At 39.5% G+C, this 22,513-nt stretch overlaps 1 protein-coding gene across 2 annotated transcripts in view; it reads right to left on the reverse strand.

The window, feature by feature from the left end:
• LOC127419255 (arf-GAP with coiled-coil, ANK repeat and PH domain-containing protein 3-like) overlaps positions 1-22,513 on the reverse strand; it is a 108,174-nt gene that overhangs the window by 54,427 nt on the left and 31,234 nt on the right. For both annotated transcript variants that reach the window (XM_051660518.1, XM_051660517.1), the window contains exon 2: positions 3,104-3,161. In XM_051660518.1, coding sequence (XP_051516478.1) covers positions 3,104-3,161 — 58 coding nt within the window. The remainder of the gene's footprint in view (positions 1-3,103; positions 3,162-22,513) is intronic.

Below are 22,513 nucleotides of genomic sequence, written 5' to 3' on the forward strand. Positions count from 1 at the left end.
TATGGGGATGTACTTAGGGCTAACATGGACATCTGTGAATGAACGACCACCTCTTCCTTACCAATTATTTCATTTTCTCATTCAAATTAAAGTATCAAATTCAGATGCCATAACTGGTCATCTTTTTTTATTTTTTATTTTTTTTCAATTTGGAATGCCCAATTCCCAATGTGCTTTTAAGTCCTCGTGGTCACGTAGTGATTCGCCTCAGTCCAGGTGGCGGAGGACGAATCCCAGTTCCTCAGCATAGCGCAGACGCAGTTCCTCCGCGTCTGTGATCGTCAACCCACGCATCTTATCACAATGCTTGTTGAGCACATTGCCACGGAAACATAGCATGTGCGGAGGCTTCACGCCATCCACCGCAGCGACCACGTTCAACTCACCACACGCCCCACTGAGAACGAACCACATTATAGCGATCACGAGGAGGTTACACCATGTGACTCTACCCTCCCTAGCAACCAGGCCAATCTGGTTGCTTAGGAGACCTGGCTGGAGTCACTCAGCACGCCCTGGGATTCTAACTAGTGAACTCCAGGGGTGGTAGCCAGCGTCTTTTACCACTGAGCTACCCATTTTACCAAGTAAAAATACTGTATTCCAAGCAATTTCTTTTAATATTAGCCAAATATGATGTTATCTAAATTAATATTAATATAAAATAAGCAGGTCATAAAAACTGCATGTGTAATAAAATAAAATTGTGTGCATTTCTGAATGCTGTAACTGGTCAGCTTTTTTTAAGTTTACTTAAATAGTCATGCTATGTGACAAATTAATAAAAAAATTTTTTATTTATGTTTACACATTTTACACACTTATCAATTTTACAAGCTACACATTTTCCAAGCAATTAATTTTTATATTAGCCAAATATGAGGAAAATTTAATTCATATTAAATTAATATAAAATAAACATTAAAAATGTCATAGTAATACAAATTATGTGTAATAAAATAGAATTAAATTAAACACAAAATTATATATTTTCACCTTCTAGCTTTTTAGCATTTCTGTTAGCTTTTTAGCAGTACTTTAAATAGTCCTGTGATGTGACAAATTACATTTTTACAACAAATAGTCCATGTAGTTTCTTTTAATATAAATATATTGTGGATAATGGTCATTGGGAGAGTTAGGTTATCTTCTCTGACCATCAAAGAGGTCCGGCCTGCTTTACAGCTTTTAAAAAGGCTTACCATCACTATACAATAATCCACAACATTCCTCTAATCTTACACAGTGAACGATTTGCCACAAATGTCTCTATGCACATGCTTAATCTGCTCTCTAATGACCACGCCACTGCCTTCTGAGGGATCGGGTGGATAAAACATTGCAAGTCAATGTATATGGGGATGAGACCTCTTCTACGCTGGATTTTAGGGATGTCCCGATACCTTTTTTTTGAGAACGAGTATGAGTACCGATACTTTACCGATACCTGTTTTTTTTCTGAACTCAATATCAGCAGTTTATTTCAATTTTATCATCAAAATTGTGTTTAAATAAATAAGTTAAAACTTTAATCAAATGAAAGTATAACAATTAATTTTCAACATGAAATTGTATTATTTTTATCTGATGAAGTGATTTTATACAGAACCTAACAGCACAATCCTAAATACAACATTGGAATTATTTTTGTCAAATAAAGTGCTGCATAACTGAGGATGTGAGATATTGCTTAAATATAATACAGTTACTATTGATTTATTATTATTATTATTAGTAGTAGTAGTATAACAGTGAATATCACATAACTATACACTAGTGATCTATTTCTGTCATACTTTTTTCATTTAAATTGAGCTTTTATTTTGGCAGAGCTTTTATTTTGAAGTGTTTCTGTGGTGTTAGACCAAGGAGCTCTGACGTAATGATGGCAATCCGGAAAAGCAGGTCGCTATGTGAATCACAGTAACTATTAAACCGCAAAAGGCTACTATTTAAATAAATAAATATGTAGTCTGTATATGACTCGTGCTAAAAAGTGAATTAGCACTCTGCTTACTGTCATCTGCTACAAACAGAGCATGCGATGTTCATAACAGTGTTTTCCGTGTATGAGCCAAGGATCTCTAAAGGTATGAGCACTTTATGTCAGCACAACACTGGCTCCAAACATTCACAAGCATTCACATTTAAAATGCTACACATGCAAACTATCTATTTAATCACATTAAATCGCAGCTTTTGCTGTTAAATAATCTCACTAGGACATGACGTGATTTTAATCTGTGTGCTGAATGTTTACGTAGTGACATTCGTACATCAGATGGTATTGGAGCATTTTTACGAGTACGAGTACCAGTACATGAGAGTGGTATTGGACCCGATTCTGATAGCAGTATCAGTATCTGTGCATCCCTACTGGATTTACATCCACATTTATACATACTGATCATCTGGGTAGGGTTGCACCAGCTGTGCGTAAGGTCTCAACTTAAGTTGAGACATAAAGTTCACACTAAGGGTTTAGCAACTAGTTAGTCTGTAATTAAGTCAGTGCTTAATTTGGTTGCACCACCTGTTCTTAAGACAAGACTTAAATAGTAGGTCGTAAGCTGTCCATAAAGTAATGCGTAGTCGCATAATATGACGTTTACCTATTTTCCAATAAACAGCCTTCAAATTTGATCTTGTTAAGGTTGGTCATCATAATGTATGTCGAAAGTATTGAAGCCTGTCAACCAAAACATGAGCTCATTGATGTCTTTAAATGAGTCTGCTTTTTTATTCCAGCCGTTACTCATGGTCGGAGGCTTCCGTGAATATTTAGTTTATACATAGGGTTACATTCCAACTAAGATGAATGGAGCAACGCTCACATATTTAGTAGTGTGTAAATTGCGACTTAGTGCCCATTTATGCCACAACTAGGCTAAGTTGTAACTTGCGTATAGCTGGTGCAACCGGCCCCTGTAAGCCTGAGGTTAACCCTGTGACCTTGTTGTGGAGCCATCTCATGTCAGTGTTTGGCTACACAGACCTTGAAGAGTTTTTTCTTGTGAATGATAAAGCTCTTATTTTCTAACGCCCGCTCAAAATTTTCTATAAGGGGGTCAGAGGATCAGTCAACAGACTTAAAGCATCTTACCTTATCAAGCTTGGCTTCAATCTCCACCACCTCTGTCTCCACTTCATCGATATTTGCCCTGAAACACAACAGAGAAGATGACGTGAATAATTTTACAATCAAATTTTTAAGAATGACACAAAATGACAAATAATTTTGATTCTTGAATGAATTTGAGAGATTATTTTAACAACAGAGTTAATAGGATCTACTGTATGTTTAAATTCCAGAACCGCCCTATTCATCAGGGTAGGTTTGCACCAGCTGTGTGCAAGTTCTCACGTAAGTTGGGATGTAAATCTCACACTAAGGGCTTAGTAACTACTAGTTAGTTTGTAAATAAGTCAGTGCTTAATTTGGTTGCATCACCTGTTCTTAAGGCAAGACTTAACTAGTAGGTCGTAAGCTCTCCGTAAAGTAATGCGTAGTCGCATAATATGACGTTTACCTGTATTATCCAATAAACAGCCTTCAAATTTGATCTTGTTACGGTTGATGTTCAAACCTTGTTTGCACACGTAACTGTCAGCTGTAATAAATTATATCCCCATTAAAATATGATACGTAATAAAAGTACATTTGATAAATAGTATATTTGCCCTGTGAGAAAATAACAATATATAGGAACTGTATCTAAAATAAATAAGGGGTGATAAATAAATACTAATACAACAGGCTGGAAAAATAGACGGACCTGTTTATATTAGCTGGCCTTAACTGCTATGTACTTAACCATTTTATACAATGTACCTATTATGTACATACATGTTGTTGCATTGTAATTACATTTAAAGTACTTGCATTTAATTACATTTGTAGTTACACTGTTAACTTTACCCCTAACCCAACCCTTACCCCAAAACCTACACATACCTCAACCTCAGTAGCAGCAAATGTGGGAATTTTGCAGAACATGTAGTTACACAGTAAATAATAGTCTTGTTTGTATAAATGTTAGTACATAGTAGTTAAAGCCACCTAATATAAAGTGTGACCAAATTGACATTTATTCATTTTAATATCCTATATATATTTTTAATGTGTTGAAACTTGGCATCCTGAAAACTGCACCGTTTGAACGGTTTCATGCTGAAGAATCGCTTAAAAGCAAGCATGTTTTCTCCTCGTAAATGTAAACGAGTGTAAATGTCAACATCAGACTGTATGTCGAAAGGATTGATGCCTGTAACGCAAAACATGAGCTCATTGATGTCATAAAATATCAGTCTGCTTTTTTATTCCAACCGTTACTCCTGGTCGGAGGCTTCTGTAAATAGTTAGTTTATACTTAGGGTTACGTTCTACCCAAGTTTAACGGTTCCATGCTCAAATATTTAGTAGTGCATAAATTGTGACTTGGTGCCCATTTACGCCTCAACTAGGCTAAGTTGTAACTTACGTATAGCTGCTGCAACCGGCCCAGGCTATGTTCAGAATAGCATACTACCATTCTATTTGTACTATTTCTGCAGTAGCCTATAAGTTTATTGCACATAGTACATATATACTACGCAAATGTGCAGTATATGAACTCATTATTTGATCGGACTGCCAAATATTAAGGCACAAAATTGGATTAAAAATGGAAAATTACACCTTTTCCAAGATGATAATTTGACACCACTCACTAAATGTTGCATACTTCTATTTATGTACTGTTGCATGCTGTTTTAAATAAAAAATGTAAGAATAGTAGGCACTACAGTACACAGTATGCAGTAACAAATATGTTATTGTTAAATGTTGGACACAGCGAGCTGTTTGCTGCATACTCAAAGTATAAACTTTCTCATCATCAGTGAAGTACACGTTTCAATGCATTGTATAAGAATGTGAATTGGACCGCAACCATTGAGGTAGGTGTGGCTTTATTCTCTGCAAAGATGACTGACTGACCAATCAGATCTGGCCTTCTCTTTTCAGAAGAGCCAAAATGACAAGTGCCATCTCCGCCCTCTTCCAGCATCCAGTCTTCATCTGAATGCGAAAAAGGATTTCCTCTGAATTGTCAAGCAGCTTTAAATCACGTATCTTTATGTGCAGGGACCTGAAATATTTTTTACTATTATACAGTCAGGCTGTTGGAGCTTAACTCTCTCTCTCTTTCAGTGGTGTGTGTGTGATGTGTTTGAGTCAGGCTTCAGTGATGCACATGCTTTCCATTTAGAGCAGAATCAATTCTGCCTCAAGAACAAACACACACACACACACACACACACAAACACACACACCCAATAGGATGTGTGTCACATATGAGCTGTTAATTGATGCTAGTCTCTGTTGTTCTTTCTCTCTCTCATGGTCTCTGGGCCAGTGCCACATTATCCATCAGAGTCAAAAGAAAGACCGCAAAGCTTTTAGAATCGAATCCATAACCTTGGCCATTGCAAGCACTATACTTAACCAGCTGAAGGGCAACAAACCCTTAATTTATCTGTGGTTACAATTCAGTGTCAATACCTAAGTGCAATACCAATATTTACACACACATACATAAATCTGTTTCCAAAGAGTTATAAATCAGTATAGAAGAGTGACGTCAAGCTTGTTCTGCCACAAATATGGAGTTAAATATATTGAGACAGTAATTATGACTAATTATTATTGGTTTTACTAAATTGTTACTAATGAATTGTTAAAATCTTAAAATAAAGACAATTAGAGTGAACATTTCCAGTCTTTGCAGTAAATGAAAAAATGTTCAGAGAGTTTTATTGTAACTGAAACATGCAAAAAAAACAAAAAAAACAAAAAATAAAACAATAACTTGAGCAGGTAGAAACCTCCACTTTAGAAAATGGGGTCAAGGTGTCTTTAATAGAAGATTTTTTTATTTATTCATTAGTAACAGTTTTGTAAAGACAATAGCCTTAGTAACTGTCTTAATATTGTTTGATAAACTTGATATACTGTATGATGGATCTCTGAAACTGAGCATTAATTACATTACTCTCTACACAAAAATAAGACGTTTAATTAAGTTGAATTAAGTTGTAAATTATGGCAAGAACAGCCTTAGTCTACATTCAGTTAAGTATTAATTACCGTCTTATTCATGCTTAACTAGTGCATTATTGTGGACCCTTTAATATAAAGTGTTACCAAATTATCATAATCCATGCCCATGAGCACAACATATAAGGAAGGAATCAGACTCAGTAGTAAATGAGAATAGGAAGCTTTCAACATCTATGTCAAACAGAAATAGATGTATGTTCTTCAAAGCACAAAATTTGGCTTAAAGGGGTCATGGCATGCCTTTTATTATTATTTTAATATGTTCCTTGAGGTACTCTTATAATATTAGTAAAGTTTTTTTGCACATTAATATATTTGTAAAACATGATCATTTTCCACCCTCATTCTGACCCTCTGTCAGAAATGCTCGGTTCTCTTTCTAACATTCATTCGGTATCTCACTATGGGTAACGCCTCGGGCGTGGCCAATCCTGGAAGCATCAATAACACCCAGTCTGTCAGTTGACAGACCGACCAATCACAGCTGTGATGAGGGAGTCCCACCTCCCTATATAAACCACTGTAATAGGTGCCTACTTCATTCTCGTTCTCTTCCCCGTAAAGATCTTTGGAAGCTATCCTCAGCAGGACTCGTAAGAAGTGGTCGCTTAACAGTTCATCAGGTGAGCCTTTCAGGTACATTGCAGAACGCAGCTGTTCCTTTTGCGAGTATATTTACTGTCAAAATGAATATATTTTCTGTTGTATTTAGATTGTTTTCTTCGGGTGGCGTGAACCAGCGGGTTCGCGTTTTTCTGCCTTGTTTCGAGCAGTTATAGCTTCTACCTCTACAGCAAGAGGATTAACAGAGAATCAAGTGGCACATTGTGTTGAACTGATTCTGTGTTCCTGAGTTCGGGTTCTGTCATGGCAACTGCGAGCTCACCGTGCAGCGGAGTGAAGGGGAAGGATCCCTCCCGTCCGTGCGCTTGTGGTCTATGATCTCCCTGAAGGATTCCCACCCGATACGTATCACCTGTCTGGGGTCAGGCATGCACAGGCCGCATTCACTAATCCCAAGTGTTGCCAGCGTTGTTCCCGTTTCATATGGAAAATTTTGGAAAGGAGGGTGCGGGTTGGGGCATCGAATAAGGAGGATCCCTATTTCTCTTCGCCGTCAGCAGAGAAAGACCCCCCACCCCAGCAATTTATTCCAGCTGTCCCAGCGTGCATCGCAGAGATGCATCGGTTTTGGGACAAGCCTTTTTCACACAGAGTGCCTGTTAAAGGTTTCTCTACACTGGATGTGCACAAAATGAAGGATACTGGGGATGTACAGCTCCCCTCCAATCGAGGCGTTGGTGGCGAGTCATTTTCCCCCCGATCGTAGGGCCTTTTTTTCATCTGCTCCCACTTCATTGCTGAGATGGACAGAGAGATTGTCGGCCTCCATTTACCAAAAGATCTACCGATCTTCAGCCCTAGCTCTAAGGGCTCTTAACGCCACCTCGCTCCTCACAGCATGTCAGACCAAGTTGATAGATGAAATGGGCTGACAAATTGATGCGGGGGCGCCGGATACGGCGTTGTTGGATGAGATCTGCGTTATTGCGGATCTCAACCTACGTACATCAAGAGGGGCTGTCCAGAACCGCAGCATGGGTCTCGCCGTTGTGGGTGAATGGGCTATTTGGCTTGGTCTGTCTGACCTGTCTGAGCGGGAGAAGACATTTTCAGGGCTTTGGTGTCCACAATGCAGTAGCAGTGTGATTTAAGGAAAAAGGATGAGGAAGCGTTCGAGACCTGCCTTCCCTGAAAATCCACTACTCGCCCCCTGCAGCTGTCATGTTCCAGGTTCACAACCCATTTTAGAGGTGGACAATCTGGTTTTTTAACCCAGACCAGGCCTCCCCACTGCCCCAGCAGTCAGGGCAGGGAGGGGCATAGCAGAAACAGCCCCAGCTGAGAAGCAAGGCTTCTTTCGAGGCAGCCAACATCGTCCGTCTAACACTCAGGGGAACAAAAAAAGACGGGCGACCTAACCAGTGTTCTCGTTCTGGACATAGAGTGGGTGAACAGCACTCACGGAGTTTTGATTTTGACATTTTGATTCCTCATGTCATGACCCCTTTAAGCAAACACAGTGGTGTGTCCGTTCAATCACTTTTCAATAAAAACTTGTACATTGTCGGGGGCCTGGGTACCTCAGTGAGTAAAGATGCTGACTACCACCCCAGGAGTCGCGAGTTTGATTCCAGGGTGTGCTGGGTGAATCCAGACAGGTCTCCTAAGCAAACAAATTGGCCCGGTTGCTAGGGAGGGTAGAGTCACATGGGGTAACCTCATCGTGGTCGCTATAATGTGGTTCTCGCTCTCGGTGGGGCCAAACAATTTACATTTTTGCTTATATTGCTCACCCCTAGTCCAGCTTATCAAATGCTATGCAACTTGATGGATTTTCTGGACATCTGTGGAGAAGGTAACAATCATGTGACTGATGCTGTATGGCAGATTTGAGGCATTTCTGAGGCTGAGACATGGCTTCATAGGACAAGGCAACAGCATGATCACCCCCCCCCCCATCACTACTGCAGCTGTCCGGCTTCCTGATGCGTTTCTAGTGGTGGAATCATTGGCTTGAAGGACAGCTGCTCTCCCAGGCCCTTGGGCACTCTCTCCCTCACCCCCTACCATGCCAGTTCACTGCACATGGCACTCCCACGATAAATGCGCACATTGCCCCCTGGGCCTGTAACCATAGAAACAGCTGTGGGGGCCTGGCCCCATGGTTATAAACACAGTATAGTCTGTGTTGCTCTACTTTCAAACAGCCATGAGACCACCAAAGTCAATTAATCAATGATTGTTGTTTTGCAGCTAGTTATCACTTGATAGCTACAATGTAAAGCTAAAATGTTCATCTGGCAAAGGGAGACAACAAATCTCTGTTATTAAGCCAGACACATTCTCTACACAAGTATGTGAACACAAATGCTTCTAGCTACATACAGTAAGCTTGATTTCATGTTGCGTTCTAAAATGTGTCAGATTGAAACACAGTATTAACCAATGATGTCATAGCCTAAAAATGTTCACACCCTCCCAATCAAATCAAATCTCAATTACAGAAGTTACGTGTTACGAGTGCCATTTACTGATGTCTAAAATATAAATATTCTGATATGCAAGCTTTAAGCATTAAGCTTTCGTTTATAAAAAAAAAAAAAAAAAAAATAAAAATGTGTTAACAGTTCTGCACATTTAATGGAAGTCTATGGGGCAACCGCTTGCCCCACAGACTTCCGTTGTACAGTAAGTGCATTTCTGTACAAACGATTTTTTTTATTTATTGGTTTTTACAAATTGAGGAACAAAATAATCTTCTATGGTAAAAGACAGCATGCCAACAGCTGTCGATAGAGCCTGGATATTCCTTGAAAAGCTCTAAAGATGGAGTTGCACTGCAGACGGTTGAATAAAATACTACAATGTTATAGCGCTGTTGTAGGTTGAGATGCTGAGCCAGCAAGATGTTTGTATCGGGTTTGCTGACTAGCTGGCTTCACATCCTCTAGTTGGGCTGGGCTCTCTTTACCCCCACAAACCCATCCACAATGCTGATATGCTACTGTAGGGTTTGGTTCCACCAAGACTGAGACAGCTCTGTCAAATAAACCAGAACTAAAATGGAAGGTTTGCACAATGTGCTCATTTATTAGCACAGTCAATATAAAGAATGTGAGACTTTTGAAAGGGAAACTGAAGAAACATCTGGCAGGGGACTTCTGTTGGAAAAAGTTATACAACTCTGTCAATGTTTGCGTCTGTGATTGTGTCTTGCTGGCTTGGGATATCTTCGCTTATGTCTTTGTATATATATATACTGTATGTGTGCATGTGTACTAAGACTGGGCGTTAAATTTAATTTGTATGATATACCTGATATTTTGGTGCCACTATATAAATAAACAGCAAGATAAATATCACTACCATTTTAATGTGCTTTTTATTTGGCCATAAAGTTTCCTAGACTGTGCAAGCAGGTTTCAGACCCATCAGTAGCAAGAGCTGATTCATTTCCGTGAATCAGTTCTTTCAAACAGTTCAAAGAATCTGTATTTAAATTATCATTGTACATATTTAAAAATGTTTTAGTAAACAAAAAGTGCGGAAAACATGCCTTGATGTTTTTAACTCCATTTTACTGTATTTTATTTTAAACATTTTGGATCTACTTAGCAACGGTGGCTCTCTGATAAAACAGTTCTTCTAATCGAAAAAGCACCTTTCAAGCCATTTCAGAGCAAATGCATAAAAAGCAAGATACAAAATATTGTCAAAAGGCTGAAAAATATTGAGATATAGTTTTTAGCTACATTACCCAGACCTAGTGTTTACTGATGATTTGTATGAATAAAAGCAATTTTGGTGATGCAAGTGTGCCTGTGTGTTTCCATGCATGAATGAACTACATTATTGACCTCTACACATTTTCCAGAAGGTACCAGCTAAAAGGGGGCATCTACAGGGAGCCCACCATAATGAGAGAAACCCTGAGTGGATAATATCAAATCTCTCAATTCAGCAATTCAGAAAAACATCTGAGAACAGCTGATACTGTTAAAGGTAGAGTGACGAAGAAATATGTTAGTCTTAACACACCCAAAAATAAAAAAGAGAAAATATTTTTGGCATAAAGAAAAAAAGGTTTTTGTTTTTAGGAAAATTAATTATTTTATTTTTTTTGCAGTGTGATCCTCCAACCTACACTGGCAGGACAACAAGTACTACCATGAATCATGAAGCACGCATACAGTACTTCAATCCTTCAGTACAAAAATCCCATTCTCATTTTTGCGAAAATACATGAAGGAAATGTGCTTAAATGTCATTTAATTGACAGTTAAGCACATTTTCTTGACTGTCAATTTTCTTTATGCAAAATATAAAGAAAAATATAATTCTTTTTCTTTTCATTTTTGTGTTAAATATGACCCAGAAGTGTTAATGACAGGCCTCGTGAGATTTATCCAGCAGTTTCATTATCATGCTTTCGGAGGGAAATATTTTAATCTCTAACTGTATATCTTACAAGCACTTTCACTAAAAAAAAAAAAAAAAAAAAAGCCCAGAGGATAAACCTGCTCCCCCTTAGGTCCCTTAGAGATTTGGAAAGTGGGTCTCCATCAAGATTAGGCCATAGTGGGGTGTGCAGTTTGAATCAAGGCTGCATCCTGTCTGAGAGATGATGTCACTGGGCTGCATATTGATTGGTTGATTGCTCTGGGAGTTCAGGTTGATAACGGGCTCTTATAAGAAAGTGTTTTGAGTCATTCAGAGAGGGCGGTATGTGTTCATTTAGACTCGGCTGTGTGTGTGTGTGTGTGTGTGTGTATATGTGGTCAGTCTCGCTGTGGCTATTCTTAGGCTGTACGCCTCTTAGTGCCCGTCTGGACCTTTTATATTCACTAAAAGCATGCCTACATTTTCCTGCAGCTTCCAGCTATTGCCGCTAATGACCTAAAACACAGAATAGTGTGTCCAGTGTGTGGAATAAGTGAATTATAATGCATTTTAATATGTCATTAATATTTATTTGTTAATTTAAAAACAAATTGCATGTACAAACATACAAAATCTAATAAAAAGAGCAAAGTCAGCTGCTTTTTATAGGGGTCATGAACTGCCTTTTTTAATTTTGTACTGTTCTCTGAGGTCCACTTATAATGTTATCAAGATTTTTACATCAAAAAACATCATAATTTAGAAGTAATAGGCTATTTTCTGTCCTGTTTTGACCCCCTCATCGTAACACACCATTTGAATAGGCAAGGCGGATTGTAGACTTGGAAGTAAACGCCCACTGGTATGATTGGCTAACAGTTTTGCATATTTAAAAAACCTTTGCTTCTATGATTAGGTCCCAAAGTTCCAAAGGACAGCTGTGTGCCCAACGATGTAAACTTCTGCATGTACAGTTGTACTCAAAATTTTGCATACCCTGGCAGAAATTGTGAAATTTTGGCATTGCTTTTGAAAATATGACTTTTATTTAAGGATAGTGATCATATGAAGCCATTTATTATAACATAGTTGACTGGCTCCTTTTTAAATCACAATCATAACAGAAATCACCCAAATGGCCCTGATCAAAAGTTTACATACCCTTGAATGTTTGGCCTAGATACAGACACACAAGGTGACACACACAGGTTTAAATGGCAATTAAAGGTTAATTTCCCACACCTGTGGCTTTTTAAATTGCAATTAGTGTCTGTGTATAAATAGTCAATGAGTTTGTTAGCTCTCACGTGGATGCAATGAGCAGGCTAGATACTGAGCCACGGGGAGCAGAAAAGTACTGTCAAAAGACCTGCGTAACAAGGTAATGGAACTTTATAAAGATGGAAAAGGATATAAAAATATATCCAAAGCCTTGAAAATGCCAGTCAGTACTGTTCAGTCACTTATTAAGAAACGGAAAATTCGGGGATCTCTTGATACCAAGCCAAGGTCAGGTAGACCAAGAAAGATTTCAGCCACAACTGCCAGAAGAATTGTTCGGGATACAAAGAAAAACCCACAGGTAACCTCAGGAGAAATGCAGGCTGCTCTGGAAAAAGATAGTGTGGTTGTTTCAAGGAGCACAATACGACAATACTTGAACAAAAATGAGCTGCATGGTCGAGTTGCCAGAAAGAAGCCTTTACTGCACCAATGCCACAAAAAAGCCCGGTTACAATATGCCCGACAACACCTTGACATGCCTCACGGCTTCTGGCACACAGTAATTTGGAGTGACGAGACCAAAATAGAGCTTTATGGTCACAACCATAAGCGCTATGTTTGGAGAGGGGTCAACAAGGCCTATAGTGAAAAGAATATCATCCCCAATGTGAAGCATGGTGGTGGCTCACTGATGTTTTGGGGGTGTGTGAGCTCTAAAGGCACGGGGAATCTTGTGGAAAATTGATGGCAAGATGAATGCAACATGTTATCAGAAAATACTGGCAGACAAATTTGCATTCTTCTGCACGAAAGCTGCGCATGGGATGCTCTTGGACTTTCCAGCACGACAATGACCCTAAGCACAAGGCCAAGTTGACCCTCCAGTGGTTACAGCAGAAAAAGGTGAAGGTTCTGGAGTGGCTATCACAGTCTCCTGACCTTAATATCATCGAGCCACTCTGGGGAGATCTCAAACGTGCGGTTCATGCAAGACGACCAAAGCCTTTGCATGACCTGGAGGCATTTTGCCAATACGAATGGGCAGCTATACCACCTGCAAGAATTTGGGGCCTCATAAACAAAAGACTGCACGCTGTCATTGATGCTAAAGGGGGCAATACACAGTATTAAGAACTAAAGGTATGCAGACTTTTGAACAGGGGTCATTTCATTTTTTTCTTTGTTGACATGTTTTGTTTTATGATTGTGCCATTCTGTTATAACCTACAGTTGAATATGAATCCCATAAGAAATAAAATAAATGTGTTTTGCCTGCTCACTCATGTTTTCTTTAAAAATTGTACATATATTACCAATTCTCCAAGAGTATACAAACTTTTGAGCACAACTGTATGTTTAACAGCCTACATCCTTCATAGATGAACGCTGCTGTGATTTAGGTTAAAAACGCATAAATACTCAGTTCATATCAAACAATCTGTAATAGTGACCACGTAATAGAAACAGTTACTCACACTTGTGTGGTGCGACATTACTGTCGGATCCAATATAGTCAGCACAGCATCGTCTTTTAGTTTCAATCTTTCTGAAATACCTGCGTCGAATTGTGCCTTGTTTGTAAACGAATCCGCGGCAAAATGAAGTGAACAAAGGACCAAGTTCTTACTGATATGGTCTGGAACTTCATTAAAAATAAAGTTCATCCACTCTTTCCTAATGTTGGGATCAGAAGGAAGGCAATGCAAAGATTGTGTTTTTCCACAACTTGGCAATGCACAGTGTCTTGTTGTCTTCGGAGCCATCTTTATCGTTTGGTTTCTGCGTAGACCTGCGTTTGCCTCTCTCGTTATTTACCTACTACAAGCGTGAATCAGTGGGCGGGGCTAAACAGGCAGTGATGTAGAAGCAGGCATTGATCTTCTTCTGCGGAAGCGGTGTTTAGCCGCACTATTACGAAATAAAGTGGCACATTCCACATCCTGTCGTTTTGGTAGATTGGCTTCAGTATAAGCTGCTTTTAGACTAACGAGAAAGTTCTGAGTTCTGAAACTTACAGGATGTTTTTATAGTACAATGACCTCTTATATGTCAAAAGATCAAGAGAATTTTTATTTCTCAGTTCATGACCCCTTTAAGCATTTAGCATGTGCTTTTATCCAAAGCCAGTTACAGTGCATTCAAGCTATAAACATGATCATTAAATGCAGTCCCTAGGAATCGAACCCATGACCTTGGCATTGCTAGTGCCATGGTCTACCAATTGAGCAACAGGAATGTAATTTATCATGTAGGGATGCTCATATTTTAGCTCTATGGCTGTCTGATTCATACACAATTATGTGTCTAAAACGGCAAGTTAAGAGCCGTTCAGATCGAACTCATCATTGCTTTAAAAAAGCTAGACACAGCACAAAGACTGCAACAAAATGCAGGCATCTTGAGACGCATTTGTAAAAGTTCTTTTAACTTTAAACATCTTAAAAACGCTGCGTTTATGCACAAGACGCTGAATAAAACTTTTTTCACATATGTTCACATATGCATGTTCACATAGAAACAAATGGAGACAATATACTTAATTGTCAATGAATGGAACAGAATGCAGGTGTTTTGAGACACCTTTTTAAGTTCCATGAACTTAAAGTATCTTAAAAAGTCTAGCACTTTATATAGGCAAGGCAAGAAACAAATTCAAGAAATGAATGGAGACAATGAGTTAAAGTCAACAAATGGAACAGAATTGCAGGTATTTTTAAAGTTGAAATCCTTTTAACTTTAAACATCTTTCAAAAGTGGCACTCATGCACAAACAATGAAATGGTCAAAAACGTCAGTCTAGCGCAGGGGTCGGCAACCTTTTTGACATGGAGTGCCATTTTTTACTTTCCTGGTCAATGGTCGATTTTATTTATATGAAGTTTTTCGCACCTGCATTCCAATCTACATCTTGATGTAATACTTCCTCATGATCACGCAGCGTGATCATCAGCTGAATGGGAGGCTTAACACTATTAAAGTGTGACAAGACCCACGCTGAGCATGCAAGCATCATAAGCCGATCAACTATTTAGCCTTTTTCGGTGAATCGCACTTGCAAAATCCTTAAACTTTATTTCCAGGTTTTATATATATTTTGAAAAGGCTCAGATTTTTGAACCCCACAATGTGGGTTTATGTTTTCTCTTTTAATCGTTTAATGTAATTTTGAGTGGGACAATGGTTTAAGGAGGGTGTGCCTGTATGCTGGGTTGGAAATCTCGAGGATTAATAGTGGTATTTTCCTTATTTCATCACGTGTTGTTCTGAAAGCAAATAGAAACAAATGAAACACGGAATGTAGGCTGTCATCCATGCAGCCTGACCGAAGCAAAGCGGGCATGTATACTCGCGCGATTAACCGAAAGTGAAGCGCTGCCGGCTCGTGATGTGCGAATGGCTTGCATGCGCTGCAGGAGTCTGTAGGGTATACTGCAGTCTCGTCACATTTAAACTTTTTGTTTAGCCTCCCATTCAGCTCATGAAAACATGTTGCGTGATCATGAGTAAGGATTACATCAAAATGTATATTGGAATGCAGGTGCGGAATTTATATAAATAAAACAGTCTACTCCTCTCTTGCCGTTGCTGGCGTGTCAGTGATTACCCCTCTGCATGCCAATGCTGGCACGCCTGCCATAGGTTGCCGACCCCTGGTCTAGTGCATGTTTACATAGAAGCCAATAGAGACAATGTGCTTAATTGTCAACAAATGGAACAGAATGCAGGTGTCTGGAGACGTATTCTTAAAGCTGAAATTCGTTTAACTTTAATCACCTTTAAAACATGGCGCTCATGTCTGAAACGCTAAATAAAACAGCATGACGGTAAAAAAAAAAATCAGTCTAGAGCAGGGGTACTCAATAGGTGGACTCCGGTCCTAAGCGTTCATGTATGAAACTCTGAATAAAACTGCAAAACTGTTAAAGAAAAAGTCAGTCTAGCGAATGTTTCCATTGAAACGAATGGAGACAATGTACTTAACCATCAATGAATGGAACAGAATGCAGGTGTTTGAAAACGTATTTTTAGTTTAAATTCTTTTAACCTGAAACATATTTAAAACATGGTGCTCACGCGCAAAACGCCGAATAAAACAGCAAAACGGTTCAAATAATGTCAGTCTAACGCATGTTTACATAGAAACGATGTTGTCAATGAATGGAACAGAATGCCGGTGTCTTGAGACGTGGTTTTAAAAATGTATGTTTTTTTAAATTTAAATATCTTAAAAATGCACCGCAGGGGGGCCCGGGTAGCTCAGCGAGTATTGACGCTGACTACCACCCCTGGAGTTGCGAGTTCGAATCCAGGCCGTGCTGAGTGACTCCAGCCAGGTCTCCTAAGCAACCAAATTGGCCCGGTTCCTAGGGAGGGTAGAGTCACATGGGGTAAACTCCTCGTGGTCGCGATTAGGGATTCTCGCTCTCAATGGGGCGCATGGTAATTTGAGTGTGGATCGCGGCAGGTAGCATGAGCCTCCACATGCTGTGAGTCTCCACGGTGTCATGCACAGCGAGCCACGTGATAAGATGTGCGGATTGACTGTCTCAGAAGCGGAGGCAACTGAGACTTGTCCTCCGCCACCCGGATTGAGGTGAGTAACCGTGCCACCACGAGGACCTACTAAGTAGTGGGAATTGGGCATTCCAAATTGGGAGAAAAGGGAATAAAAAAAACAAATAAAAAAAATTCAGTGCTCATGTACAAGACGCTGAAAAAAGAACGAAACGGTCAAAAACTTCCATCTAGCGCATTGTTACAGATAAAAACTACTTAAAAAAAGAGCGTAGATGGTTTCTAATGTTTGTGTTTTCAGCACTGTTGTCATCTTACAAACAATTTCACAGCCATTTCTGCTGAACTGTGAGAAAGTTGAACCCTGGCCAATGTCCATCCCAGGACACCAACATTGCACACAACTCCGGGTCCTGGACAAATCAGCACCTCAGAACGTCTGGAGACAGTTTGTGACATACACTCTCAGGCAGAGACCAAACTGAGCCAGAAAGAGTCCAGAAAGTGATGCGCGTCCAAGGACTGTTGTGTTTTCTCACACATGATCCTCTCAGGCGGGTTTCGAAGCTGCGATTAGGGAATTGTTTGCACACACAAGCCAGCTGGGTTCACTTTGCCCTGCCAGAAGACTGCTAAACACAGATAACTCATCACATTTCTGGCCATGGTGGCTTCGCAGTGCGGCTGAACCAGAACTGCTTACTGGTCTCAGATGAGGAGGGGTCCAGAGCGGCTGCTCTCCTCTTTTTTTTAACTCATGACACAATTTTGTCGCTTGACTACACACTGACCCCTCCAAAATCAACACGCTTTCGCCGAGGGACGTCTAGAGCTGTGATTCTAGTAGACGTCTCCAATGTGCTGGCCAGCCCCGTCTGTGTTGGCTGCTCTTTTGCCCTTATGCTTTTGGATGTTCTCTGCATGCCACACTCCCTCCGCTCATGACACAACTCCACACAAACCCATAGAGTAGGCTAGAGAGGAAGCCTGCATGCATGGTTAAATCTATCTGTGGCTGCTTTAGAGAGGTCTCACTCTTGCAAAAGACTAAAACGGGACTTAAATTACTAAACAAATAGATGCAGTGAGTGTATGGAAGGGTTGACAATGGTAGGGTTGGTATTCAAAATTCCATTTATTGGGAATCAACATTTAAAAAAAAAGAATACTGGAACTAATGAATTTTAATGGTATAATAGAGTTAAAATCAATTATTTGGTGCTTTCTCCATATATATTTTTTTTGATTATTTAAGGAATCTTCTGGGTTCAATGCAGATTAAGCTTAATTGACAGAATTTATGGCATAATGTTGATTACCCTCAAAAATTTCGACTAGTCCCTTTATTATTAAAAAAGAAATGTGGTTATAGGAAAGACTTACCATACAATGGAGGTGAAGGTGGCCAATTCATAAACATTCAGTTACTCATTGTTTCAAAAGTATAGCCACAAGACCTAAATAATATGCATGTTTACATGATTTCGCTTACTAACCTAACTCTGTAAATTTATATCCAATATTACAACTTTGTTGTCATGATGACGTAAATGTCGGTAAACCCTGTATTCTGGTAAATGCTATAATGCCTGTAAATCCCTGATTTTATGAAACAAAATGTTAACATGTATAAATACATCTTGTTACTAAACTTTTGAAACAGTGTGTATTTTAACAATTATGGATGATTAACAATTACGGATGATTACGTTCTAAGGCAGGCAAACATGACTTAGCCCAAATTTGAAATGTGCGCTTCGTTTTGCAAAAGTCATGTGTACATGCCAGATTAAAACAATCTGACAGTCAGTCACAGTTACAGACAGACCTTTTCATGTCTTTTTTCATATCTAGAAACCAGAATATTATGGAACAGTTTTTCCCGTGAATTACCTAGACTGCCACAGTTTCATATGAAAATAACTTCTCATAATAACATAAAAGATCTCCAATGCTGTGTTTTGCGCCGTTGCTTCGGCAAAGCATCTCTCACTCCCTGTCAGTCAGCCAGCACCCCCACCCCCCCCCATCCCTCCCTCCCCTGTACGCACGCATGCTCACACACTCACTGGAACCAATTATCTAACGTTATCGTTATTACAAGCGGCTCTAACAACGTAACTATTTTTAGCTGTACAGTCAACAAACTGCACTCAGCCTTACTTGATACTACCAACAGCACAAAATCGGAACACAGTAACTGCGTTCAAACACAGCTGGACGGAGCGCAATTCCAAATGCAGGGATCTCAAGATGTTTTTTTTTTCTTTACATATGTGATTAATTCAATTAGTTAATCGGCATTTCATGTAATTAATTTAATTAAACATTTAATTGATGGACAGTATAAATCAAAATGTCTTTGTGCTCCCAAAAAGGCATTTGAGACTTATGATTGAGTGTCACTGTCTCCTGGTTTTGTCTTGATATGATTAGAGGAAATGAGACAAAACAGTGAATCTCTGCAACACAAGCGTAAAATCACTTCCTTCCTGATGTCCCCGGTCATACCTTATTTCTGCACCAAGAATAAAAGCCCTGACAGGCCCTGACAGGGACGAGATGGAATATTTTGCACGGATGATTACGAGACAACCTGTGATGCATTTCCTAAAAGCACTGTTAGCCAACTATGGTTGTAAGTTCCATCGTTACCAACATAGTTCAATGATTTGGTGTTTCCCAAAACCGTAGTTCCAATGAACATTCGCAAACAGCATCACACAGTTGTGTGGTTGGAACCACAGCTCTTTTCCTGTTGTTAGAAGCTTAGTTTATTGTTAGTTTGCTGTGTGGACATCATTTCACTTCGCTGAGGCTTCTATAACTTTTATTCCATCTATATCTTTAATTTGTCAAGACGTTGATCACATTTACATGCGTAAAAAAGACTTATTCTGGGATTTGCAGAAAGCAGTGTTCTGCAATGTCATGCAAACGTGAATGCAGCCGTTTAAGCACTTAAAGGCTGTTAAGAGAAAGCACTTTAACACAAGCGGTTTCTGTTGGAGAACACGGCTTCTGTGTCCATGTTAACACACAAGTGCCATTTCTGGCTGCGTTCCAAATGGGATAAATCAGCCTCCGAAGGGCACTTCAAAGGGAAAACAATCATAATAGATGGCTTTAAACTGAATTTTCAATAAAAATTACTTAAAAAGTTCCAATTGACTGTTATTTTGGAGCCCTACATCTTTCAGACCTCCACTGCTCTCACAGTGGATGGTAAAGACTTTGAAGGGAATAGGGCATAGGAATAATCTCTTCTGTATAGAACGTGCCTAATTGAAGATAAAGGCTATGTGTAAATGAGCTATTATAATTCTCAGTGTTGCCACAAGGGGTGATATAGCAGGCATTAGTGTGAATTGTCCGCTTCTACTGTGAGTTCTCTTTCGAGTCAACTATTGTAATGGCAGAGCAACAGTTTGAAGAGAACTTTGCAGAGAAAGTACTTTATAAAGTCAATGCATTTATAGCAACCTACCCTAATAATAACACATCTGGTTTTATGGCACAAACTTTTTATGGTTACTCTATCGCACTACTGAAGTTTATTATCACCACTAACACAAGAACACACATTAAGTATGTTCAACCGGGCCGTGCGGACTGTGAACAAAGCTAGAGTAACCACTTTGTAACTCAAAAAACCTTAAAAGATTTCAATAAATGATCAGCATGCTATGTGCAAAAGTTCAGAGTGATACAAAACAGCTTTGCTTTAACACACTCCAAAACAGTGCAGTAAATTCTTTGCACTCCTGAACCGAATCAGTTCATATCGAAATAACTGCTGCAAAAATAAATCACTGAGCTATTTTAGCCATTTCAGTGCCAGCACCGTTGGAAGCAATGGATACTATGCAAGTAATGCACTTAAATAGCCAATAACTCAGACCACCAATGCTCTGATGGGCAACACTGCTTTGATGCAGCCAAAGAGCCCATCATCCCAGCATGACCCTGTTACTCCAGCCTGACCCCCAACCCCAGCAGCTGCCCCAGGTCTCCCTCATCACAACCTGAGAATAAACAGAGACAGTCATACCACACACACAAACACACATTGAAACCCAGAGCAAAGCAGTGCACAGTGATATCCTGGTCTTGTGTGGGGGATTTGAGCCCCTAGTGATCCTTCAATTACACTTCAGTAGAGACTGGAGACAGTTATATTACAATGGTAAATCCAAGCCTTCGAACAGACGTGTAATGTGTCAAATGGATTTACACATCCAATATAAAGCAAACAACAGTTGTAGCCTGTGTAGAAAAAAAAAAAATGTTTTGCTTCCTTTATTGTGGCATGTAGATATTGTAACAATAAAACTTACTCTATACCATCCTATAACTATAGCCTAAAAAAAGAGCATCACAATTCAATATATTATGACTAGTGCTATCGAATTTAATGCATTAATAATGCGGTAACGCAAAACTTGTTTATTGCCACAAATTTTTTTAAAGTCGTTAACGTGTAATATAACCCTTTGAATTAACCGTAGTTCATGAGAAGAGAGTCAATTTGCGCAAACGCCACTAATGTCACGTGCACTGACCATCGGGAAAACAGATGGTGGGAGACATTATGCTGATACCTTCGGTAAGCATTTTATCAATGTAGCACATTAGTAGAACATGATTGCAGCGGCAAGACAGCTGCCATTTGAACTGCCTTGCACTGCGAGGCGCAGTACGATAGTTGCGAGGCGCGGTGCGAGCGCGAAGTGAAAGTGTGAGCACGAGGCGATTGTCTGTGTTCCGCAACTGCTACCGGGTCCTTGAATAACATATAACGTGCCAATAAAGGCAGCCAGTGGAGTTTCTGGTGCCCCCCTAGAGAGTTGGTGCCCTACGCAGACTGCGTAATATGCGTATAGGGAGTGGCAGTACTGATTACCAGCTAACGGAAACCCTGCTGCTGTCTCCAAGGTTCTGTCAAAGTGTTTCTGTTTCATGGTGCACTAGCCAATGCAGAAGTTGGAGACACTTCTGGAACCCAGCAGATAATCTTCACAGTCATCGGTTACAATTGTGACCGGGGTCTAAAAGGAGTTTTTGATGTATTTTGCACAGAGTTGTAAATTGTAATTGACAGTGCAGACGTTTTTGCATGAGTGGTTTAAATGACCGGAGCTATTTAATTCCACTGTGCTCCTGGAAAGATTATGTGTCAAAACTCCATAAAAGAAGCAAATAAATAGCTCAACAGCTCCAGTCTCCATAAACTTTCATTGTATGAAAAAGAGCAGCATGAACATTCTTTTTTATTCCTCGGAAATAAGAAAATCATTCAGCTTTTTCGGGTGAACTATTCCTTTAAAGTTCAACAGTTTATTGCTTTTTTTCTAACACTTTAGCTTTCATTAGAAGTCTCTGTTATGTCTTTCTCAGAAAACTGTGGGAAACTGAATAAAAATTATATTAGCCAAAATTGAAATCTGCTTTCCACAGCTTCAGCTTACTTAATTACTGTTTGCAGACAGAAAAAAATCCCTGACGTCTCTTTTCTTTAACAATCTGTTTTTTATTGCTGCTCTGTCTTTGTTATTTTTACAGATAGCACAGTTTTGACAGGCTGTTAGAATAAGCTGTTAGCCAAGAGTTCTTTGTCATGGTCTGGTGGGATTTCAATCACGCTGCATGTTTGTCCTAGAGTTGACGCTAAACTCTGAGAGATGCCAGCACAATGCTGGGGCTTATGGATGAATCCTGAGGGATTTCAGC

The sequence above is a fragment of the Myxocyprinus asiaticus genome, chromosome 28 (assembly GCF_019703515.2).
Source record: "Myxocyprinus asiaticus isolate MX2 ecotype Aquarium Trade chromosome 28, UBuf_Myxa_2, whole genome shotgun sequence".
NCBI classification, from domain to species: domain Eukaryota; kingdom Metazoa; phylum Chordata; class Actinopteri; order Cypriniformes; family Catostomidae; genus Myxocyprinus; species Myxocyprinus asiaticus.